The sequence below is a fragment of the Onychostoma macrolepis genome, chromosome 14 (genome assembly GCF_012432095.1).
Source record: "Onychostoma macrolepis isolate SWU-2019 chromosome 14, ASM1243209v1, whole genome shotgun sequence".
Classification (NCBI taxonomy): domain Eukaryota; kingdom Metazoa; phylum Chordata; class Actinopteri; order Cypriniformes; family Cyprinidae; genus Onychostoma; species Onychostoma macrolepis.
Genome location: NC_081168.1, coordinates 32,309,999 through 32,329,708, shown reverse-complemented (window position 1 = coordinate 32,329,708; position 19,710 = coordinate 32,309,999). Strand labels below are relative to the sequence as shown.

The following is a 19,710-nucleotide window of genomic DNA, read 5'->3' as shown; positions in this document are numbered from 1 at the left end:
CACACACACACACACACACACACACACACACACACACACACACACACACACACACACACACACACACACACACACACACACACACACACACACACACACACACACACACACACACACGTTCACACACACACACACACACACACACACACACACACACACACACACGTTCACACTTTCACACATCTACTGTTATATTACTGTTATATATGAACTAATGGCCATATATTTTTAGGTGAACAGGGGTTTAGTGTTAACACATGAAATGGCCATATATATGGATCAAAATAGATCCTATTTACTTCATTAGCACGCATTACTAGACTTGTGGTGAATAATTAATCTGTGGTGAAAAGGTGAAACAAATCTTTAGTCAAAATCTGAAAATTAGCTTCTTCTCTATAATGTCATTCCTTCAGTTTGAGGACTTGGGCAGAACATTAACCGCTTCCCTCCAACTATAAACATACTGCGAGCTAGAGATGATGAGGAAGTGCGATAAGATCAAGCCCTGCCCTCTATTTTTTATTTTTTTTTCTAATACACACTCAAAAAAATGAACTTGGTTGGTGTCAGTTTTACTAAATCATTTATTGTTCACTTTACTTAAAAAACACAAGTAACTGCATAGAATTAATTTAACTTAGTAATTTCAACAAAAGACCGTGTCTTGTCATATATACTTTAGACATTTTTGTTCAGTCAACAAATCATTGTTCAGTGAAACGCACAAATACAAGAAAACCAAAACGGTATGTCCCTTTGTACCGTATGCAAATGCAGCAGCGCCAAAGACAGACGAACGTTGAGGAGCTGACGACAGTGGCGACTTTGTGAGGTATGAATATTTTGTTTAAATCATTTGCCATCCTGAAAAATAATGCCCAATAAAAGTAATATGTAGTACACTATGTAATTGTATTACTTTAATATGTCAGTTTATGTCATAAGCTGCGGTTAAACGAAATTAATTCATTCCGATAGATGATTTTCTGTTTGCATGAACGCAAAATAACGTTAAGTTAATCAGATTGATGTGCGCGTTTATGTTGCTTATCACACTGAAATGTATATTTTCATATTTTCACGTGCGTGTAGGCCGCACAAACCATTACTCAGTCAGAAGCAAGCAACGTGCAGAACATTACAGTTTCAGAAAGCAAGCGATCACGTGATTTTACATGGCTAAAATTTTCTTAAAACGATTGGTTTACAAAATTTTCTCAAATTTTCTACAAAATTAACTCGGATCGAGCTCAATCGGATCCATATAGGTGTTTACATGAAGGTTTACCCGATTGAGCTCTCAAAATGTGGTTACTATAAGTAACGTTATCCATAAACGCAGCTAATGACTGGCTCTGCTTTTTTATTACAATATAGCCTAACATGTTTTTTTAATGTTTTTTTTATTGTAGAGCTGTTGCTGAGCTGTGAAAGGCAGATTTACTTTTACAAATTAAGGTGACGTATAAATATTTTTCAAATCCTTTGACATCCTTATGACATCTTTGTTGGAGTCTGGTAATGCATCTTGAGTTTTTTTCTTTTTCTTTTTATGTAGTCTTTTTTCAATTTTAATCAGTTATGTGAAATTTTCAAGACCATGTGGCAGTGTAAGGACTGTAAGATAACAGTGCAAACACGATCTCAATTGTTGAAGCATTACAGATTAATGCATGGCCATTTTGGTCGAAGCAATAATTTCCCATGTACTTATTCCAATTGCCCTTGTCGTTTTAAAACCTGGAATGCATTACACAGTCATTTAAGTCGATTACATACAAATAAGACTGCATGCTTAGCCACATTTAACTGTCATTTGTGTTCTCGCAGCGATATAGTGTCAGAACAGGAATACTTTTGTCATATCTACAAACACCTTAAAAATCATGAAACAGTGGAGCATATATGTGATCTAAAACGCATATTAAAAAAATTACGCTTGCCACATATACAGTGTAAGAAGCCCTTTAAGTGACTGTCATTTTTTTGAAACCTATTCTATTCATTATGATATTAATATAGGACGTGTTGTTGTCAAAGTAAGTTTCATGTTTTAAAACTAATTAACTTTTGTTGTTTGTTTTAGGACAATGACTTGGAGAAAGCTGAGAGAGACATGGCTAATACAGTCATTGGAATTTTCATTGTCCGAGCTGAAGGTGCAGGACCTGAACAACCACCATTGGATGTTGGGATCATTGTTGAAGGAGTGAAAGTGCTTCAGCATCTACGAGATGTCACCAAGGCTTGTGCTCTCCTCTTGGGAGTAATATATACCTTGAATCTTAGCTATCCATGTGATCTCAAGTACACCTTTGAGTTTCTTCAAAAGGTGTTACTGGAACTTGATGCAAGCAAACTTTCACACAAAATGCAGGTACTTAAAAATAAACTTATGGAATAATTAACTGATGTTTAGTTTAATTCCAGTACAATACTGCTGTTTGAAAAACAATATTGTTTTTGTGTTTATTTTTTTGGATAAAAAAACATGCCTCATTCCTTTCTATGAGGGTCAAGTTCTGTAGCACTTTGGGGTGCGTTAGACACAAATTGTCATGCTTGTAGAATTTATTGAATAAAAAAAAACAAGTGCAAGACTTGTTTGTATTGCAAATAAAAAGCTATTTGTTTCTGAAAAATAGTAAGTCTGATTATTTAATGGTTTTCTTTAACACTTGTATGGCTTCTAATTACAAAGCAACTGAAATCCTTAAATGTTTATTGCACACTAAATGTTCGTAAATTTAGCATAACATTAAGTATATGTAATAGTGACTTTACTAGGTTTTCTTTAGTTCATACGACATTTAAATTGTCAACTTTACACAAACTTTTTTAGTAAATACAACTTACATTTTGTTTGTTGAGATTACTTGACAAAGCTATGTGGAACCCACTTGACGAAGTTTTTTTAAGTAAATCCAACGTTTTATTTTTTTGAGTGCAGTGTCGCAGCATATTTCTAAGTGAAATGAAATATTGAAGTCACTCGTAACTTCCGGTTCATACATTCCAGCAATATATATATATATATATACTGTATGTATATGTGGACATACATAACATTTTTAATAGAAGAGGCATTTATATTAAAACTACAATGTTTCTAAGAAAATGCATATGCTGAAGATCTTTTCTTCAAATAACATCAGTGTTTGCCTCAAAGATTCATTAATCATCAAGCACGTCCTTAAATGTTTATATAGCTTGACCACCTCAAGTCAAGTCAACAGACATCTGTTTTGTTTTTTGTTTGTGGTATATTAAATGTGGTCAGTTTTACCATGGCAAGGGATTAAATTAATGATATCAGTGTAATATTCACGTTTGGCACTAACACACAGTCAGTGAAGCCTGACACTCAACAAGCAAAACTTCAGCTCAAATCTGCCATTCTCAGCCTCACACTTTTTGCAAAACACTAACTACACTTCTCTACATTAAACACAGAAATCTAACGTAAAGTTACTTCTTTGCCATTTCAAGGCACTGCTTTCCAAACTACCACACCTTGATCAAACACGGCCAGGTGTGCAGACACGTAGCTGCTTAACTGTAAACTCAACCGTCAGGGGTTAGCACTACACAAAGGTAACAGGTGCATTTACCTGTCTTCAACAATAATGGAAGGCAACATCGTAGTAAGAAGAAGAGGAAGAGGTAGAGGTAGACCTGGAGGACGACGTGGACAAAGAAGAAGAGGACCATGTTTGTCAAATGGGACTCGAGCAGCCTTGTTGAATATGTTTAAACCATGGGTTGGCATTGAGTTCAGCCCAACCTCAGCAGATATACTGTTGATACAGTCATTTGAACTTAAAAAAAAAACTGTCTACATAACAATGCAGCCTCCTGTATGAGCTATAAGTATTTTTGGACCCCTCTCACTGTATTCCATGTTTGAAATAATGTCTTGTGTGCATTTTACATGTGTTTTGATTGGTCTACATAGGACTGAGGGTCGAGAACATAAAGGAGGAAGGGGCTCCGTATTCACCGAGGACCAAGAGAGAGCTATTGAAAGCATGGCTTTGGCCAATAATGCAATGCGGCCGATGGTCTATGTAAAAATGTAAAAATGAAAAATTGAAGTGTTGTTTCATGTGTTTTTGCTGATTATTATAATGGATATATTGAAATGTAAAAGGGTTTCTGGCATGTGTGTGTTTGTGGGGTCACCGTTGTTTAGAAGACCAGTGGTCAGGATGACGATTGGACAAACACCATTAGATTATATATTACTTTATTTAAAAAGTAATGGCTGTGTACTCTTCAGCAGTGGTTCACTAAGCGCTTTAGTATGAGCAGGTGTGCTTATGCTATTGTAAACTAGCTATATTTTAAAACATGAAACATGAATATCATAAATAATTGTTAAATATAATATATATATATATTTCCATATGTTTGTATATACTGCATGTTCAACATATTTTTACTCATGCAGTACCATCTTATCACATGCACAGCTATATATTATAAAGTGTATTACTGAACTACAGTAATCGATGGATTTGCCGTTCAGAATCGCCACACTGATATGCAAATCAGCCGTTACGTAATTTGCATGCATTTGACACAAGTTAAACAAAATAACTAAAGCATATCACCGCAGAACTCCCCCAGTTATTAGTTAAAGACCACATCAAGAGCCTTCTCCCTTGAAATGTTATGTTTAAATACACAGATAGCTTGTTTTGGTTAATTTAGAAGAAATCTACAGAAGTAAACAGACGAGGGTAGTAGGCTTAAAACAAACACCTTAATGTGTATTTCCTGCTGATAGATCGTACTGGTCTCTATGTGAACTGATTATTCTGTTGGGTGAGTGTGAGGAATTAAAATAAATATGAGAAGTGCCCTTTTCCCCACTCGAGCCCCTGCCCCTCAAAACGTCTGCGCATGTCCCTGTCCACAGATGCATTTGTTTATATTCTGTATCAGATTTAGAATATGTTCTGATGTTATGTGGAAAGTGCAACCTTTGTAAATACATAGATGCATTGACTGATTTCACAATGTGGAGAAAAATAAATATTCAATGTGCAATACTGGTGTTGTGATTGGTCAACATATTCGCATACTTTACTCTTACGATATCAGTGAACACAGCATTGTGTGAGCGGTTCAAACAGAATCAGATTGTATGAATATTTTTGATCTTTGTTCATTTTAATGGTTCACAGATTGGATCGTTCCATTTGATGTGACTTACAACAAGAAAAGAAAGCCCAGATTGACACAGGAGAGGAACTAATACATGCCAAGTGCATTTACGCTATGAATATGTCACACTTTTCATTCCCTTTTAAATTCAAAATTTGGGTTTGTTATCAGGAAAGATTTACGGAAAGACATCTGAGCTTTGTGAAGAACATTCAAAGACAATTTACAAATGACAACAACTGAAGCAAATATGAGTGATTTAAATATATGTAGTAGGTGTTATGAGGCCAAAGGAAAATATAGCTGTTTGGAACTCTTTATAGTCTAGCTTCTATATTAAGAGTTTGATTTTTCTCTCTGTTTTTTGATTTGTTTTTGTTTTTTTGGTTTGGTGATGACAAGCAAGATGTACAATGTAGTAAAAGATAAATTATGTTTAAAATACAATGTATGTTTAAACATGTCTCCTAGCTAGAGCATGGAACTAATCAGGTCAAGGTCTTAGAGAACACTTATACCTTAACTGCATGTGCTTTCATTTGGGTAACAGTGTCTGCCAAATTTGCAACCATTCATGTAATTAATTTAGTGACAACAAAAACTGTAACCATTTGTTGTTTGTTTGCACTTTCAGTTGTAACTAACTGACTGCTGTCAAAACCCTCAAAGCTCCCCTGAATCAGAGATATTAAACACTTTCTCTTTCCTGAGACGTCACAGGTTGTTTATACCAGTGGTGTAGCAGAAGAATAGCAAGAGATATTATAGGGCACGCCACATTCAGATGACTTCCTCCTGCTGCAGCAGGTTGCATGATGAGAATGCTGGACTGGAAAGCACCAAATACAATACATGCAGACTGCAACGCACAGCAACCAGAGTTATTTCTTCCTATATAGGCGCACTTGAGACATGCCTGGATTACGCAAACAAATGATACCGTGCATTACTTTTTCATCTTACATGGGAAATACAGGTAAAAATATTCATGTTTTTATTGGTGTTGTCCTTAAATTTGATGAATTGCATTTCACAAAGTTGTATTAATGGTTAAAAAGCTTCAGAACCATGTCTTTTCAAAGTCAAATCATTATTGTGTCATGTCTACCTCATGTGATGGAAGAATAAACTAAATACATTGTCTCCTGGAGCCACAGAATGATTGCAGGACAATTGTTTAAACTAAACAGAATATCTTAGTGGCAGAGTTTGCAATACATTTCTTATTTCACAGCAGGACATAAAATGAGTCACGCCAAAAAGAGCAATGAATATTTGCATACTCGTATAACCAGAGTTCCTTTATTTGTTCAACATGTGCTTGCAGTTTTACAGCACACCCAGCTTTACATGAGACACTGGATCTAAAGACCAAAATGTTATAAAAATGTTAAAATCACTATCAAATTCAAATGCTAGGCTAGCAGATCCATTCAATGGGGAAATAAGTTCAAAATACAAGACAAAAGCGCACAAAGATTTGGGGGAGAAAGCTATGCAAACCCACAACCGTCACGCATCACTTCCTTCACACTTACACAGGAAGGGAGTTGACGTGTGTCGGTTTCACACATAAGCTATATCAATTCAAATAAAAGTCATTTATACTTATAAAGTAAATGTTTTTGTTTTTTTAAATAAAAACGTTTGCCCATTTTCTTTAGAATAAGTGACAGTTGCTTTGATGTTTTTATTATCCAATGCAATAAAAAAACATCAATGTGTCCCTGAAGTATCTAAATTCTTACCAAAACTGCAGCAATTACTTAGCATAGATTTTAAAGCCGTGTTCATTTCCTTCCACAGTGACTCTCTACAGTGTACAGTGAATGAAATCGCAGTTTCAGCATGACTTCGGTGAACACGTCATGTGAAGCGGTGAACTGCTCTTGCTCCACTAACATCACTGTCTGGGAATCAACTATAAACCAGCTCTACACGTACTTTTACCTGATTATATTCATCCCAGGCCTGCTGTGCAACACCCTGGCTCTGTGGGTGCTCTGTCGATTCATAAGGTCAGCATTTCACCGTTAATATTATGGAAGCATATGTGTAGCAAACGTCGATTTGAAATTTAATATGTCAATCATTAAAATTGACATATTTAAATTAATACATATTTTTAAATAGATTTATTTATAACATTTTAGACATTTAAAAATAGACTCATTCATAATTATATATAAGAAACTCAAGTAAATTAGATTGTTTGGTTGTCTAATGTTTCTTGTCAGAATCATGGGATTGACTAATCGTGCGTCCTGTTGCCGAGCCCCGCCTCGATGTAATGATTGACAGCTCGGGGGCGTGCCGTGCTCGGCTCGGAATGCATTTTCAAATCCACAATGACTTAAACTATATTCATTGCGGAGTATTTAATGAAAATGCAATTGAAACGTCATATACAGTATGTAAGTGTCAATGCATTTAAGAAAAATAAAAGACATTTAAATCACTATGTTGGTACTCTTTTGCTGCACCTTTGGCTCAGAATGCATTCTGAAACTCTCATTGTATTTTGCTACAATTATCACACAGTATCACGATGAAAATGCAATCCCAAGAGTCCTGCTCCTAAGTCTAAATGCATTTAGGAAAAACAGCATTTAAATGATAATTTTGCTACAGTTTTTTCTTGGACATGTTAAACATATCTAATCAATTTGGGTAATAGATTTTCATTTTAATTTTGCAACTTAAAGCTTTAAAATATATTTTTAATTTGCATATTAAAACTAGTGTAGAAAATGGCAAATTTAAATTATATAACTGAATTTTCATTTTCATTTTGCACTAAATGTTGCACACATGAATGGGAAAATGTAAATTTAAATACAGAAATACATTGCCATTTTGCATATTAAATTTCGAATTGAATTTTGCTACACATATGCTTCCATATAATATAACGTCTAATGGTCATTATGGCATCTGTTGGAGAACCTTTATTATTATTATTATTATTATTATTATTATTGTTATTATTATTATTATTATTATTATACAGAGTATTTTATACTTGGAACAGCCCCTGTGCTGAAAAGACACTTTGTGATCTTTAGGGCAATTGGCTCACCAAACTTTTTCCACAGTCTGTTCATTATGTTGGTTTACATTATCATTATTAGCATTATTTTCTAGTCACTCTGTTCAGAGGTGGCGTATTTATACAGATATAAAACATAAGTTGACAAGCCTGCTGTATCAGTTTGAATGCTGGTAACATAAAAAGTCACTGTGTCATTCCTGTTAAATCAGTAGTGTGTTTAACAAAAGAGCTTCATTCTGTTCACTGTAACTGTTTTAGTACCGATTAACATCTCAGGCCACGTCAGGAGCGTCTGGTTTTCTGAGATGTGTTTCTTGAGGACTGTTTAGAGATGCAGGTTTCTCTCTTCAATTCACAGGAAAAAGACGAAAGCCATCATCTTCATGATTAACCTGACCATAGCAGACCTAGCCCACGTGCTGTCGCTGCCGCTTCGAATTCACTACTACATCAGACAAGACTGGCCTTTCGGCAGCACGCTGTGCATGCTGTGTTTCTACCTGAAGTACCTTAACATGTACGCCAGCATCGTGTTTCTAGTGTGCATCAGCATCCAGCGCTGCGCGTTCCTCCTGCGGCCGTTCTGCGCCAAGCAATGGAAGTCGCGCTATGACGTCTGCATCAGCGTCGCGGTGTGGGTCGTGGTGGGGCTCTGCTGCTCGCCCTTCATCTTAATGAGGAGCAACGCAACCTCTGCAACCAGAAGCTGCTTCAAAGACCTGCCCATGCGCGCGCTGAATGTACCCTCTGCCATCTCCATGATGGTTGCTGCTGAGCTCTTGGGATTTCTCGGTCCGTTAATTATCATTGGTTTCTGTACTTACTTAATCGTGAAATCCTTTCGACATCGGAATCAGAAGCAGCAGTTCACAGGTAGCACGAGAAAGGCCCTGCGCATGGTTAGGGTATGCACAGGGGTCTTCCTCTTCTGCTTCGTCCCCTACCACATCAACTTCCTGCTGTACCTGATGGTGACCCAGAACATCATCACAAACTGTGCAGCGAGTCAGGCCATCCGACAGTTTCACCCCATCTCTCTCTGCATCGCAAGCCTCAACTGCTGCCTCAACCCTCTCATCTACTACTTTCTGACCACAGAGTTCAAGCAGCAGCTCTCCCAGCACGGCAGCTCTGTGCTCCGGGGCCGTCTGATGAGCACCGAGAGCACGTCCTCCTACAGAGAATGACCAGGGACCCCAAACGTTTTCAACATTGAAGCCATTTATTTGACCTCAGTGTAAAAACATGTACATTTAGTGTGCAAAGCGTGCCTTCAGACCGTGTGCAAACTAAAGTCTATGCATTAAGTGCTATACATTGCTTGAACAAAAAGATACAGCTTACAAACTGAAATGTTATGTCCAGCAAGTATTGTTTTGACCAAAATCACAGCCTTTCACGGCATGGGTGAAATATTTGAAGTTTAACAATAACAGCGGTCAAAGACAGACTAATTTAAAAGGAAGAAAAAAGAAAGTTGCGACTGACTGCAGGACAGAGAGATGTTTGTATAACGCAGACGCAGGATGAGCTGAGAGTGTCTCTCTCACCAGACCGATGGGCTGAAAATACAAAAGTCACCTGAGCTTTAGTTGAACTGTCTGAGCCTGTATTCACAAAGCATCTTAAGGCTAAAAGTAGCTCATAACTCGCCGCTTTAGGAGAAAATCTTAAAAATAATGGGCGTGTCAGTCTTAAATTTAGGACTCCTACATTTTTGCTCTAAGAGTATTTCACAAAGCGTTTTAGTGCTAAATCTAGCTCTAAATCTGTGAAAGGTTAGGAGCAGTGGAGAGGAGTCCTGAGTCACTAAGACACAAACTATCCTAAAATAGCTGTTGCCGGCAATCTGCCTCGAAATTGAAACATTTTAGAAACATTTGACAATAATGAACTTTTAAAAGGGTATCGCCTTTGGTTTTGGAGGTTATCCCAACTCCAAATTTTCCTTTGATTATATTGTTTTCATTTTTTAAATTGTTTTTATTAAAATTCTGTTTTATTTGATATTTTACTGTATTTTATGATTGTTTTGTACAGCGCTTTGGTCCGTGTAAACCCGTCCTGGATTTAAATGTGCTCTATAAATAAAATTTACTCACTTCATTAACCAACTTGGCAAGAAGTAACAGCTGTTCTTTTGTCCAGTTTGGTTTTCTTTTACGTTTGCATGTCGTACTATCAGCCGTGATTATTCTACTCTGTTAATTAAAAGGCTGTTTATATGCATATTCACTAATTGTTTACAAGAAGAGGCTGACAATTAGCTGAACATATGACACTTGCATTTTAAAAATCTTTATTTGAATGTGGCAACATTTTTATTTTTAAAAAGTTTTTTTTTCCCCAACCTATTTCTATGAATAAATCTCTGACAGAGACTATCAGCCAATCACTGTGTGCATAGTTAGTAAGCATACCGACATCACCCATAGCAACAAGGTAAACCCCGCCCCCTTACTCTGAGTTTAAGACTTCTCTCTATTCCTGAGTACATGTTTGTCTCAGCAGCTTTGTGAATAGGTTTTAAGAGAAAACTCTTATCTAAAAACTTTTACTGCTATTTAGGAGAACTCTTAGTGGTAAAATAAACTGTTTTGTGAATACGGGCCCAGGTCTAGAATAGGATTAAACAGAAAAAAAGGAATCAACACAACTGCATATTCATCAGTCTGTGGAGATCTGAAACAGAACAAATCCAAACTTCCAAAAACAACATAAAAATTGAGATTCTGTTTTCACGCTGTTCATGTGAAATTGTTGTTTACATTTGCTTTTGTATTATTGTATTATACTCAGAACAAATTAGATTGAATATGTTCAATACGTTAATGTGTTTAATAAATGAGATTAAGTATGTTTAATGATGCTCAGTTTAATGCCTTTCATTATGATTTACAATTTAATAAATCTAAAAAAAAAAAAAAAAAAAAAGCAAAACATTAAAAAGAAAAAGGTTTCAATGTTTCTCCCTTATTTACACAAATAACCTCTTATGGAATTGTTGTATCTGTGTATTAAATTAGTTCAATTCGTACTGAAGTTGCGTTTTGTCCTTAGCCACATCTGGGGAAAAGGGTACGCATGATTGAGTTAGAAGCTATCGCCTGCTGCAGGCCGCCTGCACCATCTGGAGATTCATGGCAGAATGTTTTTACAGATTTTTTAATGTATTTACAGTGATATAGAAATCACTCATGATAGGAGATTTTAGCCATATCACACACTTTCATTCATTGACCGGCACTACTCAAAGGGCTGAAAGCTTTTCCCTGCTTAAGCCAGAACTCTTGATTGTAGCTTGATTGCTTCATCTGAAGTAAAACACGGCCCCTTCATTACCATATGGACAAAGACATGTAGACATAAATAAAGGTAGAAATAAATAAAAGTTGAAAAAAAGTGGAAAACCCTAACCCTAACCCTAACAATCATACATAAGGAAATATAAGCAGAGATACAATTTTTTATTTTGTTTTTCATTAGGGTTAGGTTAATATTTCTTTGTAGATTTATGCATGTATTTATTTATGTTTATTTAATCTCTTTGGTTGTTTGTTTGTGAGCTCTGATATGACTGCAAGTTTCAGAACTCAGAAGCAGGAACCAAACTACAAAAACAAAACCCAAAACCAACATGACATATACGGTATTTACCCAACTCAGTAATATTTGTTTGTTATATTTTTGTCATGTGAGTTGAATATACATTATTATAGTTTGTTACCGTTGCTATTATTAACCCTTCACACAATGTTTAACTAGTGTTTTACTATCTAAGAAATGTATTAACATGAATCTCTATATAGGTATTTGCAGAGGTGGGTAGAGTACCCAAAAACTGTACTCAAGTAAAAGTAAAAGTACTTGAAGAAATATTTACTCAAGTAAAAGTAAAAGTAATAGTCTGAATAGTTACTTGAGTAAGAGTAAAAAAGTACCGGATAAAAAAACTACTCAAGTAGTTAGTTACTAGTTACTTTGGATCATATACTGCATATAGTATACTTTTATTTAGAGATATTTAGATACAATTTTATATACATACATGCATACATACATATACACACACATATACATATATATATATATATATATATATACACACACACACACACTGCCGTTCAAAATACTTTTAAGGTTTTTTTAATGTAATTTATTTCAGTGATGCAAATCAGAATTTTTATCAGCCTGATTTATTATCAGTGCTGTTCTTTTTTAGCTTTCTATTCATAAAAGAATCCTGAACAAACTGTCACAGGTTCCAAAAAATATTAAGCAGCAAAACTGTTCCCTGTTGAAAAAAACAGCATATGCTGGTAAGGTATGTTTTGAAGCATGGGATGCTGGTTTGAGCTGATTTAAGCTGGTCCTTTGCTTGTCCTAAGCTGGTCCGACCAGCTCAAGACCAGCACATGATCAGCACATGATCAGCATAAACCAGCATCCCAGCTTCAAAACATACCATACCAGCATATGCTGTTTTTTTGTTTTTGTTTTTTTCAACAACACTGGTAATAAATCAATATATTTGAATGATTTCTGAAGGATCATATGACTCTGAAAACTGGAGTAACAGCTGATAAAAATTCTGATTTGCATCACTGAGTTAAATAAAATTATTTTAAAGTATATTAATTATGTATAATAAATGTATATATGTATATAACCTCTGACACGGAGAAGAGTGAAAACTCCTCACATGACCGCTACAGAACATCTGAACATAACGAAACAAATGCACATTGACGGATCTTCTTCCGTCTGTTCTGCAAAATGTAAACAAATGTAGCCTTTATTTCTGAAAGCGTAAATATTGTGAAAATATCAATATTAATTGTCTCCAGGCAAGGCATTCCTCCTGGAACTAACGCAGGCTATCGGGTGTTTATTTCATACTCTCCGACAGCTTATTTAATGAATAAATTATACATTGTATTTAATGTGTAAGGTACATGTAAAACAAACTGGCACTGTCATAGTGGTATTGTGTACTGTAATCAAATCTATACCTGTGGAACCGACAGCACACGCGGTGTTCATCTAATAAAGATCTTCATAGCTAGCAAACCATAGCCTTTGCTTTCAACTGACTGTTGATCCAAAGCCACGTCTTCAACGCTCTTCTACAACTCTGAGTGAGAACCGCTTCAGACGACTCAGCGCGTGCGGCAGGGAACTGAACGAATCATTCAAACTGATTCGCGAACCGATTCACTGATCTGCCAACTGGTCTGATCAAGCCTTCGAACAGAATTGACTCAAAAGAATGAATCATTCGCGAACGGGCATCGCTCATTGCCCAGAAAAAAAAGTAGACGGCGCGCTTGGAATAAATTTAAGGATTTTTAACTTGTACTGCATTAAGATAAAGTAACGAGAGGGCGTTGCCCACAGTAACAGTAAAAGTACCGTTTTTCACTAAAAATGTACTTGAGTAAGAGTAAAAGTACCCATTTTTAAATATACTCTAAAAGTATTAGTTACCCAAAAAATTTACTCAAGTAAATGTAACGAAGTAAATGTAACTCGTTACTACCCACCTCTGCTGTCGAGACAGGGGCTGTGGCCCGGGGAATGGATGCTTCACACCGAGGTGGTGAAACAGATCTGGAGAGTGTTTGGCCAGGCTCAGGTGGACCTCTTCGCTACTCAGGAGACAGCACAATGTCCCCTCTGGTACTCTCTAGTTCATCCAGCTCCACTGGGGCTGGATGCCATGGTACAGACGTGGCCGAGGCTTCGTCTGTACGCTTTTCCCCCGATTGCTCTACTCCCTGGAGTTCTGGAGAGAGTGCGCCGGGACAGGGTTCGGCTCTTGCTAGTAGCCCCGTTCTGGCCGGGCCGAGTATGGTTCTCGGACCTGATTTCTCTCCTCAACGGCTCTCCATGGGAGATTCCCGTCAGGAGGGATCTCCTCTCACAGGCAGGAGGCACCCTGGTGCACCCCCACCCGGAGTTATGGAAATTGTGGGTGTGGCCCCTGAGGGGGCACAGCTCATAGCTTCCGGTCTCTCAACCGAGGTTGTGGAGACCATCCTCCAGTCCAGAGCTCCCTCTACGAGGAAACTGTACGCCCTGAAGTGGAGACTCTTCACTTCATGGTGCAGAGATCGCCAGCTCGAACCCAGTTAACTGCCCGGTTGGTACAGTGCTGGAGTTCTTGCAGGCTCGATTCTCTGCAGGGTTAACCCTCTCCACCCTGAAGGTTTATGTGGCGGCGATTTCGGCCTACCACGCCTCTCTTGGTGGACAGTCAGTGGGTAGACACCCCCTAGTTACACGTTTCCTCGTGTAGTTACCTAGCTACACGTAGCCCCCAGTACGGTCCCGAATTCCTCCCTGGGACCTGGCTGTGGTGTTGGATGCTCTCTGCAGGCCTCCCTTTGAGCCTATAGAGGAGATATCTGATCGCCAGTCAGGGCTCATTCCACTAGGAGTGTGGCGGCCTCCAAGGCCTTCCTGGCAGGTGTCCCAATTCAGGACATCTGTAACGCTGCGGGATGGTCTACGCCCCTGACCTTTGTCAGGTTTTATGGCCTGGACATGCGGGCCACTCCAGGCTCTTCCGTCCTCTCGCCCTAGATGTGCTCCGCAGGGATACACACTGGGCAGGGATTGGAAAGTCTGGCAGCGTGGATATCTCGTTCCCCTAGCGTCTTCGGACGCAGCTCGAGTTCCTGAAGAGGAACGTCTTAGGTTACGTATGTAACCCCAGTTCCTCGAGGGAATGAGATGCTGCGTCCCGATGCCACACTTCCGGCATCCCTGCCAGAGCTAGCTTCGTTCCAGAGGCTGACGCCGGTTTGCACCGCATGTGCTTTTATACCAGCTGGTCATTACGTCACCTCGCCCGTGACGTCTCGCCCATCCATTTGGACAGATTTCATTTGTATTCAGAGCCGGTTACGCTGAGGGCGTTCGCCTAGCATCTTCGGACGCAGCGTCTCGTTCCCTCGAGGAACTGGGGTTACATACGTAACCTAAGACGTTTTGCGTCTCTGAGCAACATGACAGTGTTTCATTCCTGAATGAATCAACTGTTTAAATGATTTGGTCCAGTCTCAATGACTCACTTATTAACAGTGACTTGCTGCCACCTGCTGGCGGTTTTAATTTCACATTTAAAGTATCTTTTTTATTTTTATTTTTTTAATATAATTTCAAATGAGTATTCAACATTTTATGTCTTATTTATCAAAACATTATTTCTGCATTTGTAACTGCAGGTTAAATGCATTCATGCCCCGGCATTAAACAGTGTGTAAATACATCTAAATGCCACGTCAGATGAAGCTTCTGTGTTTCCTCTGCATTGCAAAGATTAATTTTGTTGTTATTGATTTAATTTGCCTGGTAACAGTCCAAATGTCTTATTATTATAAATAACTGATCCTTTAATTAAAAACTAGTTTGAGCTTTATAGGCCTGTCCCAGGGGTGTCAAACTCAGTTCCTGGAGAGCCGCAGCCCTGCAGAGTTTAGATCCAACCCTGCTCCAACACACATGTAGTTTTCAAATGAGCCTAAATGATTAGATTAGCTGGATCAGATGTGTTTAATTAGGGTTATATCTACACTGTGCAGGGCTGTGGCCCTCCAGGAACTGAGTTTGACCTCTGATCCCAGTTTTGCGTCCCTCCCACTGTTAAAAAGTAACTAAGTAATTTTTACTCTGAGTTCATTTTAAATGAGCTACTTTTTACTTTTACTTGAGTAGATTTTTAGACTGGTACTTTTACTTGTCTGATTACTCCACATATGTACATTACTAATTAATGTTAATACATTATTAAAAAATAAATAAAAATTCTTGTACACATTCTTCCTGCCTAAAAATATTTGAATATTAAGTCAATTATATAGTAATTAAATTGAAACCGAAAAAAAAAACACCTAATTATATTTCTTCATTGTAGAAAGACAAATATATATATATATATATATATATATACACACACAATGTGCAACTTTATAATGAATTATTAAATCATCGACTAACAAGTCAAAGTCTGCTAGTCACATTCAATGTTAATATGCTTTCCAAAACTGACACACCAGAAAATAATTCAACACACAGCAGTTGGTGATTGTTGACTTTAGTAAATAATAAAACAAAAACATGGCGTTGTGAGTGGGTTATTTACAGTTGCTGTTGTTGAACAATTTTAATACATACATAAAATAAATGAAATATTACTGACTATACTATTAAAATATAAAATCATTACATAAGACAAAAAAAAGAACAATATTTTTCAATTTTGTGTTCGACAAAAGATTCTCAGATGCATGTTATCCACCACATTCTCTAAAAATGTATGCATGTCCTGCATAAATTTAAAAACAAATATCAGTGGCTCTACAAGATCGTCCTTGATGAACTCTGCACAGAAGAACCGGTCCACGGCCTCAGCAGCTTCTTCATCCTCCATGCACAGTATACGAGGAAGCTGAACTGATCCGAGAAGATCCCCAGAGCTCTCTATACACCACTGACTGCAGTCTTAAGATCCGTCATGACACGCACCTAAGAAACAATGCAAAAGAGGATAAATAATACGCTGAACAATAATGGCTGCAACCCCTCTAACAATACCTACTCTTCGTGGAGACTGAACCACCTGCTTCTCCGGTGCAAACTCAAGGGTGAAAAGATTGCTTTCATCTACCTAAAAAACAAATATAAATTCTGAGTTTGAGCCGGTTACCTTTTTAAGCTAACTGGCTCTTTTCCTGAGGAGCTGCTACAAAGTAAAATATACATGTTACCTGTATGTGGAAGGCTCTTCCTGTTAGTGGAAAAAATAACGGCACAAGTTTACCTGGTTTGTCATGATAACATGCCATTTTTAACCTTATGATTCCCAAGTATATGCTTTTACCTGAAAGATTTCTTCAAACCTAAATACTGATCACCTCTCAGGAAGGCTTTTGACTCCTCAGCATAGTGGGCAAACAATTTTCCATGTCTGGAAAATAGTGATTGAATATTGAATGATACATAATTCTGTTCTAATGAAAGCTTTAAATATTAAAATCCAAAAAACAAACAATTCTTTACCGTTCCAATCCGAAGTTCTCCATTAACATGACACACCACCATCTCCTCAGCTCTGCCATGTCCAGCTGCTCAAAGCATAAGTTCATGCCCATTGTAAGTTACATTGTCTCAAAGTTACTGAAAACTATACTAATACTTACAATTGTGTAGTCAAACGGGGCATCCAGCACTATGTACAATGCAGACTATAAATGAAAGACAAGTCAGTATTAGGGCAAAAACAATATAAATAAACAAACATATTGTACACATCTTACCATCAACATAAATATGCCACAGTCATTTCCATACGGTTGTCCTGGAAAACCCATAAATATAATGAAAGGAGGGAATAAGCACAATTTCATAGATAGACAGAACTGATAGACGGACAAAATAGAGATAAATCAAGACCTGTTTTTTCAGTCCATTTTCCAGGTATTATCCTATATGCAATGTCCCGGTCAAGAATACAGAAGGACAAATACATTAATAATAATTGCTGAGACAAAATGTAAGGGTGTACAAGCTTATGTATGTACAAGGATATTGAACAGAATATTAAGACGATTCTGAATATCTATTTATTTGAATATTTCTCCATCACATAAAAGCATATATGAACGCAAGCGTACATACGTACATAAGTTTGTGTAAAAACAACCTTTCCACATACAACATCTACAACAGTGCGTCTCATATGGGGGTCTGTTTCAGATAGACTGGACAGCCATAATCTTTGAGAACAGTGTTATTTTGTTTCTCTGCCTTGGTAATCACCTACACAAAGTGATAAAGCCTAAATTAAACAGAGACCCCCAGAAACCTGCTCTAGAAATGCTCACAAAAGAAACAAACTTTCAAGCTCCAGCAAACAACGGAACTCTCATTTACAATCAACCAGCAGAAGACTGGTCAGAAGAAACAGACCAGCTCTAAACAGCAGAATCAACATCTAAAGCAGCGTTTTGCTTCAACCCTGATTAAACACACCTCTTCCAGCTAATCACGTCCTTCAGGCTTATTTAAAAACTACATGGTTTATGTGTTGGAGAAGGGCTGCAGTTTTGACACCCTTGATCTACACAGTTCTCAGAGTGCAAGCAGAAGCTTACAAATGATGACACACCAGAGATTACAAAATAGTTCTGTAACACCCAAGAAGTGAGTTATATGAATTTGGAATGAGATGGTGCTGAGTGAATTATGACTACTGTTTTTTTTTCTGTCATCTGTACCTTCAAAATGAAAAAGACAGGTCCTGATGGAAAAGGTCTGAGAAACCTGCTTCATAATGGAAATAAGAACAGCTTCTATGCTATACAAATCAAAAATTAATACAAAAAAAAAAAAGAAAATGAACAGATGGACTTGAACAGAGAAAGGTCATAGGAATGTGACCATCTCTAAACAACAGAACTTGCATTTAATGACTTTATCTAAAGACCTCAACAGTGATTGTATGTCTTGGCACCCGATCCATGTGGTGTCTCAGCACATTCAGAATCTAGACAGAGAATCACTCTCTGTGCTGGTTTCAAAACTTAAAGAAATTCATTTTAAAATCAAACTATTATACCGAAATGAACTATTAACATACTGCATTTACAATAAATATAATGCTTTCATACAATTATCAAAATGTTATAATCTGTGACTTTCTAAATTGTAAGATTTCCATTACGTGCACACAGCTGGTAGTGTACTGGTGTCCATATGGGAATCACCACCGCCTCTTTTAAGTGAGCATCATCCTAGAGCAGTAATGAGAGATCAAAACATATGATTTGTGAGCATAACTGGGAATGGGAGAGTGCATAATTACAGGTAGACTTGACATTGGATCACAGTTGTTTGGGGGTAGCCATGTTGGTACGGTATACAGGTCAACAATATGAATGTCCTTTTCATGCAAAATATTGTCTCGAATCATCAAGAAATCTGGCTAATCGTAATTTGAAAGTTAGGGACACCTTTGATAGATTAGAAAGTACCTTTGACTCTGCAATTCTGCCAATCAGTTGAAAACAACTATTTCCAATCTAGAGAAAAACATATGTAAGAGATGATGCATAGCTAGCTGTGCATTAAGCAATTTTAATGCACAATGTGGAGGCAAAGAGCCACCTGACACAGCATTACAATCCTTTGATGCACAGCTAGCCATGCAACACCTGCAAGCTAATCAGAATCAAGTATTCAGACAGACCATATGATTAAATTGAAGAAACACTTGTAACAATACATACAAAGAATTTTTATATCAAATGTAAAACAACCAATATATTACAGTAGACTCCATGTCTCTGTTTAATCAGCACGGGTCAGGCATCCTCTCCTGATGACTTTGGAAACACTGGGCATGAAGGAGGTTGAGGTTGTACATATGATGCTAAGCACTTCTGCAGGTGAGTCTCCATTGCATTTCTCCTAAAAACGGTTTT

General features: G+C 37.3%; 1 protein-coding gene and 1 long non-coding RNA gene across 2 annotated transcripts; both read left to right on the top strand.

Annotated features, from left to right (window-relative positions):
• Positions 1 to 569: 569 nt before the first annotated feature.
• Positions 570 to 2,647, top strand: LOC131553711 (uncharacterized). The gene is made up of 3 exons (XR_009274241.1): positions 570 to 835; positions 1,416 to 1,461; positions 2,090 to 2,647. It is a non-coding gene; the product is annotated as an uncharacterized LOC131553711 (long non-coding RNA).
• A 3,303-nt stretch (positions 2,648 to 5,950) lies between these two features.
• On the top strand, positions 5,951 to 11,092 carry p2ry10 (P2Y receptor family member 10). The gene is made up of 3 exons (XM_058798052.1): positions 5,951 to 6,148; positions 6,979 to 7,190; positions 8,583 to 11,092. Exons 2-3 carry the CDS (start codon positions 7,021 to 7,023, stop codon positions 9,409 to 9,411), a joined length of 999 nt encoding a protein of 332 aa, XP_058654035.1. The 5' UTR covers positions 5,951 to 6,148; positions 6,979 to 7,020; the 3' UTR covers positions 9,412 to 11,092.
• Positions 11,093 to 19,710: the final 8,618 nt, after the last annotated feature.